Raw genomic sequence first — 24,171 nt, forward strand, 5'->3', positions numbered from 1 at the left:
CCGCGACAAACTCAGAGAAATATTACTCAATTATTATTGATGAAGGTTGAAACAAATTTATGTATTAAGTTTTCTTGACTAGATTGTTCTTCTTTTTAGTTTGTTTATTTTATTTTTATTTACTTTTTCTCGTAACTTTTTTCTTAATTACTTTTCTTTTTTACATGTGTGTGACATTTTAAATGAATATAATGAGGTGTTTTAAAAAATGTCCCCTTTCTCTCTTTAAAAAAAATTCGAGAAAATCATCAAGTCATTCCAGATGAATTACGCAAAAATTTACCTTTAAAAAAGAAATTTAAAACGTTTTTAAAGGAATATATTAATATCACCCACTCATAATATTTTCGTTAGCTACCATTTTGGAATCAGTTCCCCTGTTTTTTTTTACAAATTATAATTAATATTTATAAATTCGAGATATTGGATCAGTTAAATATTTATTAAATATTCGACTGAATAAATTTTTTTTACACAGTGTGAAAAACAAAATAGTTATTTTTCACCTGAATCAAAAACGTAGGCTGTGAGAGTGGAATAATACTAAAGATTCGCGCGGTGAACGCGTATTGATAAAAAAAAAAAATTTAGTGATAAGAGCCGCTAGACTAGGGGGATTAAAAGCACCACGTTTTCATGATAAGCGGTGTGGTACACAGATCGATAAGATACGAAGTTCATTCTCACTCGTCCCCATATTATATAGATAGAAGACTGGGAATTGGTGCATCGTTTACCATCCGTGTCGTTTTATCGACAGGCTTACGCCTCCCTCGAATCGTATCGACGCGTGTCACTCTATATAAAAAAAAGGAAAAGAGAAAGAGCAAAAACAAAAAGTGCAGAAAAAAAAACTTTATTCTGAAATATCGGATTATTGTGTCGCCTAAAGTATGAAATATTGAGTTCAAATTGCAAACTATTATAATTTATAGTACACGACGTAATTAACGTCATCGTATATCGATGCAACAAACGAGTTAGAGACTTTCTCCTCTCTCGTTTTGATATATGAGAACTTATTAAGGTTATTGGTCGCACGAAGCCCCCCTTTTTTGTATGTTATAAGCCAAATGTAATAACAGAAAAATTCTTATATAAACGCATCTGACACTTGCTTTCATTTTGAAAATTATTCCACATGATTAATAGTGCAGTATTTGATTAAAAAATTAATAGATTTCGGTTCATTTTTCATTCTTAAACTGAATTTCATTTTTAAATTTCACGCCTGAAAGTGTGGTTCTATGTTCATTTCTCGTGGTAGTAAATTTTAATTTCATTTTGACGTATGACAACGTCTCGCACTCAGGGAGTCATTGTCGAAAAATTAACTTTCCGAAACTGATAGAAACTTAATTTTAAAATTTGATTTATAAAACAAGAGAGAATTGAGTGATGAAAAGAGTATAGAAAAAAAAGCACACATACTTTTTTCCGACCTACTGATATACAATTTATCCTAATTGAAAAAAGGGGTGTGGTGAAGCAATAACCTTAACGACGGCATGCCGTGAAACACGTGCAGTAAAACTTTGATTAGATTTGTTTTTAAAGACGCGAGGCACACTGACAAGCGGATACGGTAATGTCGTGACACTCCCTCAGTGTTGCAGCAGTCGTGTCTTGACTCTTTTTTTTTTTGCTGCGAGAGAGATCGATCGATCGATCAGCCGTGATCCACGAAGTAGCAGCCAAGAGAGAAGCAAAAGAAGAAAAAGAGGAATAAGACGAAGAAAAGCCAAGAGGGAAGCAGCAACAACAAAACATACTTGTTGCACTACTCGTATATGCGATGGCTATCACTGCCGTACCAAGTTACTTGGGGCCCCCGCCCCTTCCACCCGGTAAACGTTTCCAGCAGAGAGCATTGAAAAAAATGTCCTCGACCTATCATAGCTTCCGCGATCCCGCCGTCGAGGCCTGGATACCGAATGGCTTCAAGTCATCTGATCATCATCAACGACGCAAACCACTTTTAAGAGATCAAACCAAGACGACGACGACGACGACGCCAACAACAACCACCACCATCAACAACAATCTCTACAGAAGTTGCTCCGAGGGGCACTTGAACTCGAAAAAAAGTCCGATGCTCACATCCACGCCTCTCGATAAGTGCATCAAGGCGATTTACGGCAGCTGGAGAAATCTCATGCAACGTAAGTCCTTTCCATCTAGACTAGAACTACTTGATCCGATTCGATGTATTTTAAATTTTAAAACCGTGTACTGTGTTGCTTTTGTACACTTTTCTGAAAGAGTATTTAAATCACTTGCCTCGAATCTCTAAAAGTGATGCTATAATCAAAAGGTGGAATATCTAAATAAATACTAGGGGAGCTACGCCGTACAATATTAGCCAAATTTCTATTCTCACGCCGAAAAAAGACGTGACATTTGGTAAATTTCTATTTGCACGTAGTAAAATGACGTGACTTTAGCCGATTTTCCATTTTTACGCCGTAAAATGAGGTGACTTTAGTCAAATTTCTATTTTCACGACGTAAAAAGGCGTGGTTTCAGCCAATTGTCTATTTTTACGCCGTAAAATGTTGTGGACTTATCTAAATGTCTATTTTCACGCCGTAAAATGACGTGATTTCAGCCAATTTCCAAATTTACTGATCGATTTTGTCAGTGATTGACTCAAATAAAAATTATTTGGTTCAAGTAAACATTTGATAATAATTAAGTAACCGATTATTTGAATCAAATAAATATTTTTTCATTTATTTTACTTTAGAAATAGTAAAAATTACTTTATGTTTTGCATTTCTCTCCGTGAATTTATGAAATAGAAAATCAGAAACGAGATATATGAACACATTATAATTCAGATGGTAAAAATTATTACTTGGCACCATCATTAAAAAAAAAAGTTCATCTCAAAATGACATCACGTTTCAATTATAATAAAAATTTTTGAAGAAAATAACTGCGGGAATATAAAATAGTTCTCGTGATATAGAGGAGAAAAGAATATTGACATTTATAACCTTTGGAAAAAGTTTGTTGATTGATGAATCGATTGAAGTGTAGGTATTTTAAATAGAAATTCTTTTTCTTCTTTACTCCATCAATAAAATTTGAATAAGCGTATTTCAATAAATTTTCTGCCAATAAATGACCTACTTTTCTGTTTCTCAAAAATAATTATCCACATATACATATATAATATACTTGAAAGAAGTTCTGTAATCACAATTGGTTGTACATTTTTCACGCTTTAATGAGCATCATCAGCAACCAATTTGCAATTCGTCCTTCATATATGTATATATGTATGTGTATTTTAAATATGTATCATTATTGCCTCTCAGATTGCACCAATTATAAGTATACTCACTCTCGCGCAATTGATGAAAATTTTCAGAAAGAAAATCATTTAAGAATTTTCTATGTGTTTATTGCGAATTTTTATTTATAAAAAAAGTCAATTAAAATTTAATATACAAAGGTCAGCATACACCTGCTAATATACAAATTCGTTTTGATTTATCTCGAGATGTGCTTGTACATTCCCTCTGCAATTCTGTAATTTTAAAGATTAAGTACTTAGCCAATAATTGTACATACTTCAAAGACTAAAGCGGTACCATTATAAACGTTTATATTAATGAAATATTCCATTTGATTCCGGATATAAAATTTATTTCTCAGTCATTATATTTATTCTGACTTTTACTTTATTGAAGTTGAAATAAATTTAAAACAATTGAACAATAATTAAATGTTTTAAAAGGAAATATAAATTAATATTTATTTCATTCAACAGTTATTATTTCTCTTAATTGTTTATGCCTTCAAAAATAAAAGATTTTTATTGTATTATTTAGAAATAAAATTTCATTTTGAAGTGGAATTTTATTTTGAAATTCTTTTGAAGTGAAATTTTATTGTATTGATATAAATTATTTTTATACGATTTATGTATGAATGTAATTTATATATGTTTACATACAATATTGGTGATAGAATGACACGAAATGTCAAATATTTGAAAAGACTATCTCTCCGTTTATCTATAGAGGATCGGATCACGTCAGTGTAGTCTGATGCTGCATACATCCTTTCAAATAGAATCAGTCGATCGTGGACCAGGTAAACGAGTTCGATATATGGCATTTATCAAGTACCCTGCTGTGTCCCTGTTCCTACAGTTGTGTGTGGCTTTTTCTTTAAAAGGTATACATTTCCCCCCATAAGTATCTAGCAAACTTGCATACCTTGTTTATTCTCACTAACGATTTCCAAATTAGGAAGATAAACTATTTTCCTTACCAGTCAACTCTAACGAAGTAGGACTCGTTAAATGATTGTTACATGCCCAGTGTGACTAGAAAATATAAAAAAAAATGGATTTTCAGTTAAGAATATTTTTTTGATAATTTTATTGATTAAAATAGTAATCAAAATATTTAGATCAGTAGTTTTAATAACGAAAAAAATTTTATTATCTCAGTTTTATAATCAATCATGATAATTATATAGTAATATTATTCAATATTACTTTTAAATGTACATTGATACGAATTGGTGTAAAAGGAAAATTCATTTGATAAATATCAGACTGAGTGGCTTTTATTATTCAATTGATAATTAATTATCTAATTTACTGATCATATCGGTTGTTTGTCTACAAATGTAAGAATAAATCAAAAGCCTTGCGCTTATAAAATATAGAGTATTTTAATGTTTTTAAATGTTTATGAAACAGTTCACTGGCAGAACAAATTTATGGCTTCAATAACTCCTTTAATTTGGAAATTTTTAACCCTTTTTCGCCGTCTTCCCATTATTTAGATTTTAATGCATTTTTTTCCTTAAAATAAATTATCGAAAAAGTTATATAAAAAATTAAATATAATAAATGTTATAAAAATAAAAAATAGAATTTCCAGTGCAAAAATATGCGTTATATTTAAAAAGTTTTTGCTTAAAATCATACCTTTATTCCTGAATACCGTTAATTTGAAAGTACAGTAATATATTGATGTTGAGAAGAAGAAAAAAGGAATTTTTTTTTATTTCTCGCAGCCTATTTATTCATGTTGAGATTAAGATTAGATTTACACTAATCCTATTTAACATAATTTGAATATCTTTTTTCGTATATATATATATTTAATGCTCTCGTGGCTTGAACTATTTAGAAACGCATTTACACCCACGAGAAGAGTGTAAAACTCTTAGGGGACTCGAGAGTTTGCACCTTTACGAACGTTTTCTGCGGTATAATACACATAGGTATATATAGAAGCCCTCTCGTCGTTGTCGTCGTTGATTCTCAGGAACGAAGAACTTGTTTACGACTCGACATGAGAGTTTTACCGTGTCACCATAAACCACCTTATAGCAAAGAAAAAGATTGTGCTATAAAGAGTAGCCCCTGAAAAGTTGATTTAAAAGCGTTAAAAGTAGTAAAGAGATGATCGTGGATCTCTTTTTTTACTCTTTTTGTCACCGGGATCACTAAACTAATTTGACGTTATACCCCCCTCAAAAAGAAAAATACAAGATAGAAATATTTTGCCATATAAAAATTATGTAGAGTAATTTTTAAAAAAATATTTTTATATTTTAAAAAATTGTTTTAAAATATTTTTTTGGAATTTCTTTCTGGTATTATTTTTTTTTTGCAAATAATATAAATACCTACTGTCCTCTTTATATGCAACGATTTGAAGAGAGCGACGACGCCCTTAAGAGCGTGAAATTGATCTTGAACAGTTGTTGGATACTTGAGAGGATTTTTTCTCTCTAAAATCTATTGTCCTTAATGTTGAAAATGGTCCTACCGGTTTTAAAAGGTATAACATCTACACTTGAAAATTATGTTGTTCATCCCTTGTCACACAAAACTAGGAAAGCACCTTTTTTTGCTGGTATCAAATAACAGAAATATTGCTCTCTCCCTCCTCAATACAAAATTGTACAAAAGGAAAGAAGCGAAGAAAAGAAATAAGAAGAGGCTCAAGGTCTCGCTTTTGGATGTATTCTATAATTATAGTAAAGACTTTCTCCTGCTTTATAAATTTTCAAATACAAACATAAAAAATTTATATTGAACAAATTAAAAACTTTATTTACATTTTTTTACTGAAATATTTTTATTTATTGCTTTTTGTTCTATAAAACAATTTTTTAAATATCCAAAGTCGTAAAAATGTTTGAAAAAAAATTTTTCCTTGAATTAATTTTTATAACATCTTTTTTTCTAATTTTTAATTTCATTTTTTTGTTACAGGTAAGTTTCCACTGGACATAGATAATGTTTCCTCATTTGGTATGAAATATTTTACTTTTCTTCCTTTTATTATTTTCACTATTTTTTTAATTCAATTCAGTATTTTCGAATTTCGAAATTGAAAATAAAATGAATTCGGCTATATAAAGTTCCATACACACTGAATTGTTAATTGACTATTTTTAGTATAGAAGACAGTGCGAATCTGTGTCGTGCATCCCCATTGCGTGATGATAAGTCAATTGATATTCACGGGATGTACTTTATTTTAATGTTTCTCTGTGTGTATGTGCGCACTCATGAAGTTTATACACACACATATACATATATATATAACCGAGGTCTTGAGAAATGGTGCGTGAACCAGAACATCTATCTACCATATAGCAAATGCTAGAAATCGAGTTACTGCGAAATAAATGTTTCATCCAGAATCTAGTTTCTCATATTATACAGCGAAACGAGAAAAAGATGATGGTAAAAAATCCATAAATTTAGCAGCAATATAATTTAAACTATAAAAAATGTTGACATCTGAATCACGCGAAGATAGCATATCGCGCTTTTTAATAATAACCGGAAAATTGAAATTTGAAACATATGTTTCGAAAAAAAAGTTTCGCGCATACATTTTAATATTAATATGTAAAGGATATGTTTTATGACCTAAACCTCTGAAGAATAAATTCTTTCGTGATACTCGTGTGAAATGCAAAATGTACTGAAATTGCATACTAAAAGAAGAGAAATCACATATAAGGTCGTGAAAAAAAGGGTATCTTTGCAACAAATGAGACCACATGTGTTAAAATTAAACTCTTATCATTATTATAAATGATTCTTTCGGTATCATAATGTCAAGGTCGTACTTCCGTTCTGAGATTGATGATTTTTCATTTTCGAGGTCGATATAATTAATGACGCTATTAAAATATTGGATAGAATTGATTTTTTACGTACTTCTGGATTTAATTGATATCGGTATTATTAAGAAGGTTATGGTAATTTTCAAGTTTTATATGACTTTCTAATCAAAAGAAGATCTATGAAATGTTGAGACTACTATTTATATTTTCGTTTAGATAAATTTATTCTCATTTTTGATTTGATTTATTATAGAAATTTTTTATTTTTTTTGTTATTGAAATTTTTTTCTTAATTTAATCAAATTATTTAAATATTGCAAGATTTATTGGGATTAGATTTTAATAGTAGTAATTTTAATATTCATGGTATTATACTGATACCTTTTTTTAATTTTATAATTACAAAAAATTAGAAAATTCAATATTTTTACATATTTAGTTTGTTTCTTAATTTGATTTATTTATTATTTAATATTTAGTAAAATATGAGTTATTAAAAACAGAGATTAAATTAATACCACAAAAGATTAAAATAATGGATTTTTTTCAATTTGGTAAAAATAAACGTTTCTAAATTGGTTTTTATTTTGCAATTTTAATCTTTGGATGAATTATTTTAATCTACGGTGAATTAAATTCTTATTTTAATTCATTTTGATATTTTAAAAACATTTGATAAAAATAGCGACCAAAATTGTATCAAATTAATTTATGATTCGTAACAATATTAATCTCTCAGTTGGAAAACAATCAACAAGAGACGAATCGCGAATAAATTTGCTATACTGCCGTACGAAATAAAAACTTACTTAACTCATATTTTCGTGAAACCGAGAAAATGATGAAAGACTGTTTGTCTTAAAAAACCTAATATAATATAAATAATTCTTTAATCTAACTTCACTTTCTAGGTAAATAAATAGAGTTCTTTCTAAATCCGTTGTCAAAAATTGATTATTTAAACAAATTATATTAAATAATTGAGATAAGTGTTTTTTTACACAAGCAAAACTTAGTTAACTCGAGTTAAGGAGTGCTTTCCGAAAAGGTAGGCGAGTTCGAGCCGCCGCTCAGAAGTAAAAACTCACCTAACTCAAGCTAGCACGCGAGGTGGGGGAATAAATACACATTATAAAAAATTTGTTTTTGAGTTAAATTTTATTCTGATTGTGATTAACAAAGATTATTTTTATTATTTTTAATTTATATATTTTTTTATTATTTTATTATTTATTAATATTTTTTTAAAAATTAAATTTTAATCAACATGTTTCAGTATAAAATTTATTACAATTAAAAATGTGTAGAAGGATTGTATGAAAAAACGGCGTTATTAGTGGAAAAACATTGATTATATTTGCTTATAATATTCAAATAACTTACAACAGCTGTTTATAATTACTACAACAGTCTTTATATAATAATCAACAGTAAAAAACTATTAATTAAACTTTTTAAAAGTAAAAAAAATCAAAGAAAATTTTGTATTTTTTTCGTTTTTTTTTCACTTATTCACTTATTTATTTTTTTCTAAAGTAAACTTTTTCTAAAAAGCCGGTGCATTATTTGCAAGAATAACAAACCGGCATGATCATAGCACGCGAGATTCCGAACCAACCCGACGAGAAACCGAAGTTAAACGATGTTGAGTTGAGGAGTTTGCTTTCGAAACACAGGGTCTAGCTCACGCCACTTTTCGAAATAAATACTCACTTAACTCGAGTTAAGGTTTTCGTTTCGAAACTATGCATGAAATTCGACTACGTTTTTGACAGCAAAAATACTCAACTCGAGTTGACTGAGTTTTTGTTTCTTATATCATGCTCGAGCTACGACTTTCGGACTCCTTAACTCGAGTTAGCATACTTTTTATGTAGTATTTCTTCATTTTCTGGGTTTTCGCCAATTTTTTATAATTATTTTTTTGCAATAAATAATTAAATAAAAATTTTTTAATAATACCATCAGACGCGTTTTTTTATTACGAATCCATTGATACCAAAAACTCATTTTTCGCCAAAATATGAGTTAACTAAGTTTTTACTTCGTACGGCAGTATACAGTACAGTAGGTATGTTAAAACTAGATTATAAAGAAACTGACTGACCTTGTTTTTCTACTTTAATTGCAGTCTCATGTGTAGTCTTTGAATGCAGGCACTTTAAAGCGCATATATTCATGTTATGTATAGACAGTGTTTTTTCAACATATATGCCTTCATTAAAACTCTATATACTCTTAAATATTGTTATTATTATTTATAGTCGCTATTAAAAGGATTTTAGTTGCGTAAGTAGGCGCCACGTTGACCAATCAAGCGCAATATCAACTGTGTAATCGGTTGAAAAGGTTTTGCTTCTTGGTTAATTTCTGACGCCTTTTTCCCACCCCTTGTCACTTGTAGGCGAGAAAATACCATTCAAGATATAGAAAAATCAACAACCTGTTGATATCCAAGTTAGGTGCAATTCATGTACGTGTGTAAGTGTGTGCTTTTTCAAATGGGTCGAAAGAACACACATTTTATTTACGTGTGTATGAGTATGTATAGAGAAAAGTTAGATCTTGTTAGTTTCCAGAGAAAATTACTTTGGCGGCTTCTTCAGAGTGAGGAGGTGCCCACTTTAGATAGGAAGGATATAAGTGCCTAAAAGCATCAACGTGAAACATTTCACTGAGATTAGAAATTGCACTTGAAACTGGAGTTTTATGCAGCTCTTGCTTTTTTTTATATGCGACTATATCACTTTCTTTCACCAACTTTGAAAATGATAAAAAGAATTTTATTCATTTTTAATGAAATTGATAAAACTTCTTATGAGGCTCCATAAGAAATCTTCTCGTTTCTTTAGTAACATTAATTATTTATTAAAACAATTTAATTATTAATAAATTCAAATATTTTTATTTATTATTATTTCTTTTTGTTGTTCCCTTATGATCAGATTATGTTTCAATTATTTCCAATTGAACATTTTTGTTTATTTAAAAATTTACCAGTTTTAAATATTTTTCAAATCAATTATATAATGTTACATACACCAATAATGATTTTTATTAGTCCTCGCTAATAGTTTTGTTCCAGTTGAAATCTATATATATATTTATTTTTAAACAAACATATTTTATAGACTAACAAAATAATTTTATGGGAAACTTGTGTAAGAGAATGATTTTATTGGCCTAACAAAACTATTTTTAGTTTTCTCCAAAGACTAAACAATTTATTTTATACAGTTGAACAGAACCAATTTGGCGTGTTCAAAAATTATTTTTACGATTTACTGGGAAAATGTATATATATATATATATAGATTTTAATTAACTTTTTAAAATGAAATTCCAAAAAGTACCTTTATTTTAAAGTTTTTAATGATGTTATAATCATTAATTAATTAATGATCTAGGAATTTTTTGATCCAATTGATTTAGTTGCTTTTATTGTTAAGATGAATGTGTTTCATTTATTTATATCAAGTAGAGAGATTTAATTAAGATCAATTAAATTAATTAAAAGGGAAATCAAAAAATTTTGAAAGCAAAATGTCGGTCTTCATATAATATATATAAATATATTTGAAAGCTTAATCAAGGAGGAATCAAAACCAGTTTTTATCATGATTTCGATAAAAAGATAAGACATTAATCTTTCTCTGGTTTTGATTTTTTTTTTCCTATTCGCAGGCAGTTTTGCGCGAAGCTCATTCACGATGTGTGTATACACATATGTTTCTTTTAAACTCTATAAATGCAATGAGCACGCGCGCACGCAATTATGCGATTCCTGAGTGTATTCGAGGTCATTTTAAACGCCTCGCAGCTTACTCAGAAACATATGGTTTAAAATGATTGGTTTCTGTTTTGTTAGCTGTGCTCTTGTTATTTTCAAAGAAACATGCGCACCTGAATTTTTATATTTAAAAAGCGGAGAAAATAGTTTCCAACTCTGTCTTTTAAAATTCATTTATTGTATTTATAAATTAATTTTTTTCCTAAATACTAATTTTATTAAAAATAGTAGGGGCAATAATTTTTTTTTGCTTTTTTTAATAATTATATGCCTTGTACTTTGTAATTATAGTAATTTTACAAGAAAAAATATTACAATAATTATTATTGTAAGAATATTCTCTTTACCTTGAATATAATGTTTGTATATATTTTATATGTAGGCAATTTTTTTAACGAGAAACAGTGACTTGCAATTTTAGTTTAAAAAATACAATTTACGAGAATATAAATTTTTTTAAAAAATTGCACAACTATGTTACTATATTTAAACATTATTGACACTAAAGTTGTCATATTAAGCGTTTCTATTATCGGATCATTTCAGTTTCAATATTATATATTAAAGATCAATAATAAGGACTAAAGATACCAATCGTCATTTCAATACATTTATTATTACCAGTAATAAAAGTTATATGTGCACTGTTAAAAATAAATGGATATAATAATGACAAAATGAATTATTTAATAACTTTTATACGCCAATAAGAGTTCATAAACATTTTATTTGTTCTTTTGTTTTTTCAATTTTTTTTTTATTTAAAAAATTTTTTTTTTTAATCATTCGACAAACTTTTTCTATTGGATTTAAAAGGTTAAGATACACACGCGGCGCGACTGGTTTTTTTTATAGCGTTCCGCATATGAATACTTATTTGTGCTAAACTTGAGTTATGTCACGTCCTCGTGCTGCGTAACGTGCAAGTTTCGTAGAAGTGCTTTAGAAATCTTTCGTCTTATCATTTTTCCTCTTTATTGGCATATATGTTTCTTGCGAACGAGGGCGATATAAAGAGTTAACATACAGAAAAGGTATCAGAAATTGTGTTTTGTAGCGCATAAAAATTTGCACTTTATAAAAAAAAAATCATTGTAAAATGAATCAAGAAAAAAAGGGAACAAAATTATTCATAGAAGCAAAAAAGGTGAATCAATATAAAACAGTTGCTTTTGAAAATATTTAAAAAATTATTGTCAATTTTGAATTATGATTTAAAAAAAGTTAGAGTTGAAAATTACATTATATTAAAGTAAAAAATATATTCAGATGGCAAAGGAATTAAATGTGGCATAACAGGATTATTACTTTCAAGAAATATATTTTTCAATATACTTTGTATTGACGAGGATCTCTGTCTCTTGAAGTGGATTGGTCAAGAGTGCTTCGTCCCTTTTTTTTCTCTCTTTTTCTCGTGAATTCTTGTTGGTACGCGGGACACGGACCATGACTGGGACAAGTGTCCTTGTAAAGTTTCTCTTTCTCTCTTTCTCAAAGGAGTACTTGAGGCTAAACTGTACTTGGTTGCGAGTCCTCATGATCTTTGTGGTTTTTCTTAATTTACACAATCAATTGAGACTCACTCTGTTGACTTTGACTCTTGTAGACTAATGTCAAGTTAACTTACATCATTTCTTTATATTGCTTTACGTCTTGACCTTCTTTCATATATAGACTCAAATCAATATGCGGCAGACTCAAAATAGATTTACAATAAATATTGTTCTAAAATGGGAAATAAATTTTTATTCGATTTTTATAAAATATAATTATTATTTCAATTTATATAATAGTTTCAGTTAATTATAATTGATGGTTCTAATGGCAATTACAATATTAAAATTCTATGAAAAATAGTTGTGGAAATATAAATAAGTTTTTATTTTTGAAAATGTCAAAAAAAAAAAAAAAAATGGTGTCTGGAAAGATGGAGAGATTTGCAGCAGCAGGGCTTATATCTGGCAACCGGAAATAGATCCGTTCTGCGTTCTGCATTTAGAAGCAGCACTTAAGAGAGCGCCCTTTTTTTTAATGGAACACGTGCTGCTTCTCTTTTACATTTGTACAACATAAACGTGTCAGCGAAACGTGCGTCTGTCTTTGAACCGTCTCTATGTAAAATGCTAATTCACCGTCTATATACCGATTTTCCTGATTAGAATATAATGGTCAAGAATCATTAATTTCTTCATTTTTCTTTTTTCAAGTGATTTTCTTCTTTATTCTATTATAAGTTAATTATTTTAGTTGTTAATTATAATTTAATATGTAAATTTGTTTACTTCCGGTTATCACAGGAAGCAATAGTTTTTCGAACCAATTTGCGAAAAAGGGCGGGTGGACCTTCCAGGTGAAATATAATAGGCAGGTGAAGCTGAACACCCTGCCATCTCTCCATCCTTTTTTATTTATAGACGCTTTTTTTATTCAGTTTCGTTTTGAATGAAATGCCCCTTACAATATTTCAAGAGTAACTTATTTTTCTTTTTTTTTCTCAATGGAGGCATTTGAAAAATCGACCCTATGTATGAGTTTTTCATTCTAAAAAAAAGTTCCAGTCAATTAGATACGCTCCTAAAAGAAAACGTGCGGTCCAAATGGTTTTAATGTTTGCCTTAAGGAAGTCTTCAAAATTTGACCGTTCTTCTTTTGGATTCGAAAATTTTTATTACCTATTTTTATTTCTCATAAGTAATAAAAGCTTTTACTAAAAAGTCTCTAGAATAACTTTAGAAAAAATTTTGATTCTTTTGAATATTGGATTTTTAAAATTGAAACGTTATCCGAAGAGAAATATATCAAATATTTTTTTTATACAAGAAAAACAAGTTTATCTTGAACAATTAAAAGTTTGTTATTCTAGAAAAACCTTCCAGATAAATTTTTTTTTCTATAAAAAGGGAATTAAATTTTCTTTTAAATAAAAAATCTATTTTTTAAAACGGAAAATTTCTTCGTTTTAATTTAAAAAAAAGTGATTTATTTTGCCCTGGTGCATATTATAAATTTAGAATATTATACCATGGGAAGTGCATCCTTCCTCGACAGATCGTAAATCTGTTCTCTCTAATTGTCAATTTCTGAACCGCCAAATAAACATCAAGTCTTGTTTTCAGAAAACTTCAAAATGGGATTAGAGAGAACGTTTGCCACGGAAGTGCACTTTGTTATATACTCGAATCAACATTTCCAGTTCTTTCGAACTGGTTCGATTTTAAAATTAGACTTCGAGAAGAGAAAGAAAGAAAGAATAAAAGAGAGAGAAAGACTCGTCGTCCTACGCCGATGAGAACCTGTTTCTTGTCCAAGCAAACCGCATTTTGACGTGAAGAACATGGACGCGTGGATCCCAGTTTCTACTCCCTCATCTTCGAAACCATAAGTCGTTGTACATATTCAAATATATAAAAATTTTCAAACAGTTTGACTTGTGATGTCTCAAATATCGTTGTGTTTAAAGATTTCACTGAACGCTCTGCTCAAATTAAAATTAAAAAAAAACTTGGATCAATTTGGTTTAGCTGTGGGATGAGATGTGCGCGTCTTGAAAAATTTATAAATTTAATGCATTTACACGTGTATTAGGCCCACGCTTCATCTTTTCTCTCCTGCATATAAAGAGACATAAATGATAAGTGAGTCTGAAAAACGAAATTAATGCCCCGTCATTGCATTATAATTATACATTTGTTGTTTTATTCAAATGAAAATTAAAATCAATTTTAATCAAAATTTTCCATAATCAGAAAAAATGAAATTCATGTATTTTGCAAAACGATTGAAAATTGATGATTTTGATGACATTTTCTGAATTATGGTCAATTATTGATTTGTGGAATCGTTAATTATTGCTTCCAGATTGAAATGTTGCTCGAGCTTCTATGATGGCATAGTTTCTGTTAAAGAATTAATGATTCAGAATTATGGTTTTAATAGGCAGTGGTATGTTCTTTTAATTGACAATATAGTGTATACTTGAAATTAAAACTAATTAACGTGAAAATTAATTAACGCAGAATCTAGTGTTGATTGGAACAATGTTTCAATAAACATTACAATTTATTAGTCATGAATTATAACAATTTACAATTAATTTAATAATAATATTTAATTTATATAATAATATTTAATAATAGTCGATTATTTGAATGAAATTTTTCTCATTGTGTAAATATAAAATTTCTAAATTTATTTTATTAATTCTTTTGAAAATAGTTTATAGTATATTTAATTTCACTAAATATTCAATTAATTTTTAAAAATAACATAATTCTTCAATTACTATTATTATCGAATGAAAAAGCTTCGACAATTTTATATATTTATTCCTATAAAATATTCCATTCTCAATTCTGTGGTATATTTAAATGAACCTCTAGAATAGAAAAAATATTTGAATAATACAACAGCAATAAAAATACATTGAAAAAAAGCGAACAGTTACTTTTGCTTGATAGAAAGTGCTACTTTTTAAATGTTTCTATTAAATGTAATTTTTTTTTAATTCTATTAATTTCGATATTAATTTGAAATTAATTCAATAGGCGTAGGAGAGGAAATTAATTTTTTCTGGTAATTGAAAAAATATTTATGTCTAAAACGCATTTTTTTTATTTCTTTTGAATTAGGAATTATGGTGAGATAAATAATTTATATGAAAAAATATGACGCATAACTCAAGATAATTATTGTATATATTTATAAATCATAAAGATGGGGCTTATTGGAACGTTATTTATTATTTATATATTTGAAAAACTTTCACTTGAGTGAAAAGCTATAATTACATTTTTTATGGCTTTTTAGAATTTTAGATTTTTCGGACTTAAGCTTCTTTTCACACTTCGTTACCTATAACGATTTTACTTTAATTAACGTTTCCACCTTAATTTGTCATTTATGAAATCAAGAGTGTGAAAAGTTGAAAAAATCACTACTATACTATCATTATCCTTTCCTGTAAAATTCTGTTTTGTGACCTAAGGTACCTTTTCTCGTAGACACGGTCACATATTTAAAACAAATTTAAATATTTCATACCGAATTTGATTAAATTAATTTTTTTTTAAATATATTTATTTGAAAAATGATTTTTCAGTTGGCGGAATGAACCGACCATCGAAAGCTGTGACCCAGGTGAAGAAAGTGGCACCACCGGCCGTTCCCGATGTATTTCGACATTCCGGCTCGTCCTTTGGTTCGGCAGGATACGCGAGCAGTGAGGATGGATGCTTTTTATCGAGTGGTACCGGAAGTGGAGGTGCTGGCGATGACGGATCCTATGGGATGCCATCGGGAAAGAGTCCAGGGCCAATTTTCACTCACCCTGGTTTCGCTTTCCCACCGATCGTCGGCAAATACGCCCACGCCGAGGATCAAGGTATACATATATAGTTATACACACGCGACAAGCGGTTATATATACAGTTAGAAATTCGCATGTGGTCAGCAACAATTTTGCCACTATATACATAAAGAAACTGGTTTTCTCTCGTCGTCGTCGTCGTCGAGATTAAGAACCACATGATCGTTCTTGTTTTTACATACGTATACTTTTGCAGTCACAGAAATAAATCCATTTATAATATGACTACAACACCATGTCATATTCTGTTCCACGTCGCAGAAAATTAACTACACTCAATCTAAATTATAATCCCTATGGATAATTCTCATTTAATTTTATAGAGCCAGTATAATGGGACAATAATTTTTCCTCACCTTTTTTTTTCATTCTTATCAAATTTTCCTTTTTATTTCAATATAACGGATTATAATATAGAAAAATTAAAAAAAAAAATGAAATAATAATTTTTTTTAATAATAAAAATATATCTTTTCAATTTTGTATCTCACTGTGGTTTAAAAACGATTTCGCAAAAGTTTTCATTGAAAAGATGTACGTGTTCTATACATGAATAAATATTTTTACGAGTAATAAATTTTACCGCATCTCTCTTATTTTTAAAGAATTTATTTCCCTTGAATAATGCTATGAGAGTATATAAATTTTGTCTCGCTTGATTCATATAACAGTGAGTGAAAAGAATAAGTTTCCTCATACACTGGATTTCACTGAAAATATGTATATGATCCTTAATAGTAAATTTTATTATCGAATATAATGCGACAAAATATATATATAAAATTTTTATAGAAAAGAATTTACAAGAACTTTGAACAAAATGATATGTTGCAAAATTTTCATATATTCATATGCAAAAATAATAAAAAATAAATTCCAGAATAATTTAGAAATTTAGTCTTTTCTGTGTTTTTAAATAATTAACCTATAATTTTTTCCGCAAAAAATGAAATTTTATTTGAAAGTGCATTCTTGGATTTTTAAACTGCTAATTTCTTAGAAAAGTTTTTTTTTTAATTCACTCGTTTTTTTATTTATTATTTGTTTTATCATAGTTACTTATTAATAATTAATTTTACCAAAAAGAAAAATTAATTAAAATTTATTAATTAATAAAAAGGATGTTTTTATTAAATAGTCATTAAAATGAAGTTCTAATTAAGTTTTCCAATATTTTATTATTGCTTATTAATTATTAAAATAAATATTCTAATTTTATTTTTTTTATTTATTATTAATTTAAGAACCTTTCTTGACAAGTTTAATTACTCGTATACAATAGTAGAAGCGGAAAACGTTTTATCAGAAAATCATAAAATAGTTTTCTCGTTGTATGTAGAATTTTTTTTTTTGAAATTTGAAAAATATGGCTATTTTGTATATAGTTAATGTGAGCAATAATATTCATGTTTTTCTCCTCTGAGATGTCTATTTTCTCATATATATAACTTTGAGCGCAAATTTAATGCAATACTTTATATGCGTAAAGCTTTTAATATATTTGTTTCTACATAAATTACCGCATAGTGATTTCTAAGAGAGATACGAATCTTATAGTGTATAGTGGATCAAGATGAGGAAACTGATCACTTTTTGTCTTTTAAACGTATTTATTCATATATATATATATAAAACCGAGGATAATCATCGACCTCTTTAATAGTTGTTTACGATCATTTTGTGCTCCAGTATTTCACTCTATAGACAACTTGGACACTATCAATGAATATTATATCGTTGAAGATTGCACTGACACTCGAGATTTCTTTGATAAAAATGTTCTATTATTTGTTTCGAAAATATTTCTATATCGATACTTTTTTTAAAATTTATATTTCAATTATTATTCGCTAAACCCTGCAAACAAAATTTGATCTTTTTTCCGTAATTACAGATTTTAATTTTTTTTTCACTAAAGATATATTGAGAAATAAAAATAAAAAGTAAAAAGAATAAATAAATTTTTTGTAAAATTATTACTATTTATATAAAAAAAAAAAAAAAATTCACTTGAAACAGGAACGAATTTCCGCAATTAGTGTCTTGTGACGATAAGAGTAGTATAAAACGTAAATTAATTGCCAATTGATAAATAGGCTAAATGTGATTGGAGATGATATTTACTGAGTTTTGTTTTTGTAGGCATCGACATGACACAAAGCCCCGGAAGAGATAGTCCTGGGAGTTCTGGCTCTGGATCTGGTTCGAGGCACTCGACAGCGTCTCTTGATTCTGGAAGAGCTTCTGGATATCATTTAGGTCCCCGAGGACACGGTACACTCACATCATCACCAAGGTGTTCCATTAGTTCACTTGGAAGTCATCCCGATCGACCTGGCGATCTTGATGTCGTTCATGCTTGGCTGACCGAGCTTCAATTCGAGGAGTACTTTCCTTTATTTGCTTCTGCTGGCTACGATCTCGCCACTATAACTCGAATGACCCCCGAGGATCTCACAGCTATAGGTAATATTTTCCAAAATTTTAATCCATTCTAAAATTAGAATTTTCAAATATTTTATACAAAGCCGAATTTATGTAGACTTTTTATTAAAATAGAATTTTATTTTCGAATCTATATTTAATTTCTAAAAACAGTTTTCTATTGAAACTAAAATAAAATTGTTTTTAAACAGGTATTAAGAAGCCGAACCATAGGAAACGACTGAAGGCGGAAATAGATAATTTAAATATAGGAGACGGTCTACCAGAACATGTTCCGGGTTCATTGGAAGAGTGGCTAAGGTTATTAAGACTCGAGGAATATCTCGGTGCTCTCCATCAACAGGGTATGCGTTCCGTTGAGGATGTTACGACTCTCACGTGGGAGGATCTCGAGGACATTGGTATCGTTCGACTCGGTCATCAGAAGAAACTTCTTTTGGCAATTAAACGAGTCAAAGACATTCGTGCTGGTAAACGAATTCAACCTTTGGATTTGGCACGACTCCCACCACATCCAGGACAAACGCAGGTACAATTCTTATTGTGAAATTAAAAAATAAATTTCCTTTTCACTTTTTTCATGGAGAAAATCATTTTTTAAAGTAAACTTTGTTGAAGACTATTAAAACTTGGAGTTGGGAAAAGTTTGTATAAATATTGTATTTTGCAGGATGTTGTCATTCAACGTGGTGTTCCCGACTTGCCATCGCCCGATGAAGACTGCTCGTCACCGGTGCTAAGATCCTTCCAAAGAGCTGGTAATGAAACAAATGCAAATGCAACGTGGAGAAGTATGTACGCTGCGCTACCAGCTGGGCTGGATTATAATACAGTGGGTCGGGGGAATTCGCGAGGAAAGTCACTCGAAAGTTTAGAAGACGCTCCTGTTACTTATCCACCATCACCCGCACCCGTGTCATCACATCCTCAAACCGTTGATTGGCGGCCACGAAGTTATGAAGACGGCGATTTAACTCCGACCAACGAAGGCTCTATCATCGAAGTTGGAGGTGGAACTCTTCCCAGACCTAGACATTGTCTGGTTCGACCCCGACCCGTTGCCAAGGTAATTTCATCAATTATTTTTTAGAGTAATAAATTTTCTTGAGAGAAATAATAAAATATGTTCTTTTTTACTGATTAGGTGCAAGCAACACCGGGACAATTTAAATCACTGCCAAGAGACTTTGTTGATAATAAATATCAGCTGACGTATGGATTGGAAAGTAGTCCTAATTTATCGAAACGACGTCCTCCATCACCGCCAAGACGACAAAGTTCCAGAGATATGGGATCAAATGTTGGAGGTGGAAATAATGTGGGCGATGTTGTGATAGATTGCAGTGGTCCTGTACCAACTGCAACGTGTGATGATCATCATCTTCATCATCATCATCATCCACCGCCACCTGCACCTGCAGCACCTCCATCGACACCGCCACAACTCAGTAGGCCGCCTTCCTCTATGTCACGTTCCTGGGGAAGTGTCAGCGTCAATGTCAATGAAGAACACGAGCTTATTGCCACTCTTGCCCTGCAGCATCGTAATGGATCCGACGCTAGTTTCAAAGTAAATTTTATAACTCTTATAAATAATTATTAAGTTCGGAACTTTTTTTAATTTCACTATTTTTGTTTTCAACAGTCGAGCTCTAGTACGGAATCGGATTCTCTGCCATTTGCGAATGAGAATGCCGGCACGATAAAGCAGAGAGCGGCAAGGGCCCAGGAATACGTGGGAAATTCAGGAACAATTGGAAATCATTTGGTAAATCATCACACAAGTGGTGGAGAACCGGCGGATGTTTTAAATGATATCGGTAACATGCTGACAAATCTTACGAATGAGCTGGACGCAATGCTCGAGGAGGAAAAGCGTCAAGGCCTGAATTCATAATTCACCATCTGCCTTTGTTCGCATTTTTTGTAATTTGAAGAATGTTGCCATATATAAAAATGACGAGAATACCAGACTACAAAAAAAGAAATTTTTTTTTATAATGATCTTCGTCGACGTTGTAATTCACATTCCCGAATCGAAGTTGTAATTGAGATAAGGGGCTAAATGAGAAGAATCTGGAGGAGTGGATTAGGCACATTTCCCCATCCCCCCAAAATACACAAGAGCTTATTGACTGACTTTTTGAGGGACTTGTATCCCATGTTTTTGAAACAATACCGAATTTTCATTTCTATTTTTTATAGAATCTTCAGTGCTATTGCACAATTATTAGCAGATTAGAAACATTTTTTTAAATTTTACTCTAAGAGTAAAAAATCACGTACTTAAAAAAAATGAAAGAAAAGCCAAATTTCTTGATAAGTCTTTTGTATCTCAGACATTTCTTCCTCAAACTTCCCTTGAAAATACCTCTGAAATTTTTGTAGTTCACTGTAAGTGTCCTTTTTCTCAAATTTTTCTTTTTTGAAATTTTTCTACAAAATTTGTTTCTTGAAATCGTTTAGATTTCTAAGAAATTATTTTTTATTTCGATTATCTGAAAAAAAATTTCCATTTGCCACAGAGACTTTGGACATTCCGATGTGTTTTCCAACATCCGTCCCATTGTTTTTTCAATTAAATCTTCCATTAATCTTTAAAAAAAAAACAGACTGCTATTTGTTAATTCCAGTTTTCGTTAAAAACACGGCTCGATAAATTTGTAAACCGTGAAAAAAAAATAGTTGAAACAACCGAGGCAATAAGACTAGAAATATATTACTGAATGCCAATTAATATTTTATACTTACAATTTAAATCGACACCGACTGTTTTTGCTGTTAAAAAAAATCGCCCAATTGTAGCAGATCGTCCGAAATTCGTCGTTGTGCATTTAATCAAAAGTTAAAAAAGAAAATAAATAAAACGAGAGTGCAGAATAACAGAGTATTATTATAGAAATATAATCAACCTGAGTTTCAGACGTTCTGCCCTGTCGTTAAAATTGGAGAAGATGAATTGCATTTAAAGAAATGTTTTAGCACCACTCCTCCGATTATTTAAAAAAAAGAGTTGCGTCTTCGCGAAAAGACAAAAAAAATCGACAACAAATCTCATATGTCGTTTCAACTCTAAAACCGTAAACATACACACACACACACTACTTAAGATAAACTTATCGTAAGATTAATCGATTAAAAATTCAGCCCGATTAATTCGGACTGCGGACTTGTCTTGTTAACTATTGTAGGTGTATAGTTATATATTATAGATACCATGCGCTAGCAGTGATTTTGATAACCTCATATCACGACGATACTGAAAAATGGACCAGCTTTTTTACTTTAGTTATTCATTTCAAAGAAAAAAACTTTGTAAAAGCTTTCCTAAAAATGGGACGACTTTCAATCGTATAAAATTTCACCATTTTACCCTAATGAAAAATACCAGTGTTTTTTAAGAGAAACAAAAAAACTTTTTGACTTTGAGAATTTTTCAAAATCAAATAAGATTCAAATCCCGAGATTGGGAATTGAAACAATTTTTTATAGAGAAATTTTCCGCGTTTAGAATGTATAGCGAATACATTTTCTACAAGGTGAATATTATGACATTAATATCAGTGTATTAAGATTAATATTGTTTTGATAAAATTAATATTATTATTAATATTAAATAATAAAGGAATATTGATAATAATATTAATTGACAAACATTAATAATTGAATGGTATTAAGGAGATTATCTATCGATTGTCGACAAATTGAAATTTTTTAGAAAATAATTATAATGAAAATATAATTCTGGAATAGATCAAGTTTTTCGACTAAAACCCAAATGTCTTCCGATACTTGAGGACTGAAGTTCGAACTGACTGAATACCTACGAGAATTTTTTTTGGCCAGATTTATTTTTTTTCTTAGTTATAATATATTAATTTTGAGTGTTTTGGCGGCATTTCTTTGATATATATTTCGTAAAAAAGACTTGACTACGAAGGCTACGGCAAAATGACTCTTTCTACATGGTATATACATATTATATATATAAATATATATATTATATTAGTTATAGTTTTTGTACAAAAGTACGCGCCCTTGCGTCTCGCCCAGCGAGCCGTTGCGCATTGTATTGTACACCACCCTTCCATGTTGGTTTTAATATGCATTAAATATATTATTTGATTTAACAATTATAAAGAAGATTGATCTTTAAATAAAGATATTGACACGGAAATTCCAAAATTGTTTCGATTCTCATAAATATTAATATTAATTGCTTTTTTACAGATATCAAATGCTAATTTGTAATTTTTATTTAGTAAATTAATTGTAAGTTTTATGAAATTTTAATTTAAAAAAAAAAAATATTCTATAAATTATTTTTGAAATTATAATTTTACACATAATTTTTCAATTTAGAATTTTAATATTAATTTTAATAATTATTAGGATGAAAATTCTTTAAAATATTATATTAGTTTAAATATGATTTTTATACATAGTTAGGATTTTTTTTATATTTAAATAATTTTCTGTTTATTATTTTGTATACAATTAAATAATTTTTAATTGAATCCAATTTTAATATAATGTTTTCAATATTTAACATATAAAGTAAAGAAACAATATTATTTACTATTTATTTAAATTATTAGTATTTATTCATTTCAGTAATAGCAAAAGGCTTACTAAGTCTGACTTAAAATATGTTACTACTACTTGGCTGCCCATGATAATTATTTACCACTTACAGTGGAAAATAAGTAGTAAAAGCCTTTCATAGTCAGCCATAAGTAAACCTTTAAAAAGTAAATTTATATATAAAAACATCATAAAATTACTATACGAATATTTTAAATAGTTCTTTAATTTATCAGACAATATTCTATTTAGGTATATAACACTTTAATTATATTTATTTATTTATAATATAAGGTTCATTATTCCAGACTACTTTCCCGCTATTTTTCAAACGCTCTGAAATCGAGATGTTCTGGAAATAAAAAGTAGGCGGCGCTGTATTGAAACAAACATGGCGTCAGCTGGAGCACGTTGTCAATGTTGAGCTTAAGAATAATTTTAATAAAAGTGATAAGAAGAATAATTATTTAAATGTGTTGTGTGATTAACAAACAAAATATTCAAGATGTAATATTCTTCGGAATGCAGAAAGTGTTTACTTGTAAGTTTATCTAAAATTACACTATTGTTAATGTCGCATGTGCAAGGTAATCCTGTTTTTTGTTAAATCTGCTTATTGATATAAAAATTACTTTTAGATTAGATTTTCGAACATATTTTGCAAAAACTAATATATGTATTACATTTCATTATTTTTATGAAATTAATATTATTTAAATCTAGGAATTTACCGGGCATTTTGCAATCGATATGAAATCGATTTGAGAATCGAGATACAGTACCATGTGAAGTTGGCGCCGAAGCAGTAGCAACAAAAATGGCGTCACGTCAAGGAAGTGTCAAAGCATTAAGGAAATCTTTTAATAGTTTA

The 24,171-nt window shown here is 29.3% G+C and overlaps 1 protein-coding gene across 8 annotated transcripts in view; it reads left to right on the forward strand.

The window, feature by feature from the left end:
* LOC127280843 (caskin-1) overlaps window positions 1–22,893 on the forward strand; it is an 88,259-nt gene extending 65,366 nt beyond the window's left edge. For 4 of the 8 annotated variants that reach the window (XM_051304188.1, XM_051304197.1, XM_051304181.1 and 1 more), the window contains exons 2-7: window positions 16,005–16,286; window positions 18,414–18,737; window positions 18,908–19,245; window positions 19,387–19,782; window positions 19,861–20,286; window positions 20,362–22,893. In XM_051304188.1, the coding sequence (XP_051160145.1) occupies window positions 16,013–16,286; window positions 18,414–18,737; window positions 18,908–19,245; window positions 19,387–19,782; window positions 19,861–20,286; window positions 20,362–20,613 (2,010 nt within the window). In that variant the 5' untranslated portion in view covers window positions 16,005–16,012 and the 3' untranslated portion in view covers window positions 20,614–22,893. Of the gene's footprint in view, window positions 1–1,521; window positions 2,163–6,250; window positions 6,290–14,347; window positions 14,542–16,004; window positions 16,287–18,413; window positions 18,738–18,907; window positions 19,246–19,386; window positions 19,783–19,860; window positions 20,287–20,361 lie in introns of those variants that run through there. The other 4 variants (XM_051304139.1, XM_051304157.1, XM_051304149.1 and 1 more) reach the window with 4 other exon arrangements.
* Window positions 22,894–24,171: the final 1,278 nt, after the last annotated feature.

The sequence above is a fragment of the Leptopilina boulardi genome, unplaced genomic scaffold (assembly GCF_019393585.1).
Source record: "Leptopilina boulardi isolate dan_hultmark-lab unplaced genomic scaffold, ZJU_Lbou_2.1 LbouV2_112, whole genome shotgun sequence".
Classification (NCBI taxonomy): domain Eukaryota; kingdom Metazoa; phylum Arthropoda; class Insecta; order Hymenoptera; family Figitidae; genus Leptopilina; species Leptopilina boulardi.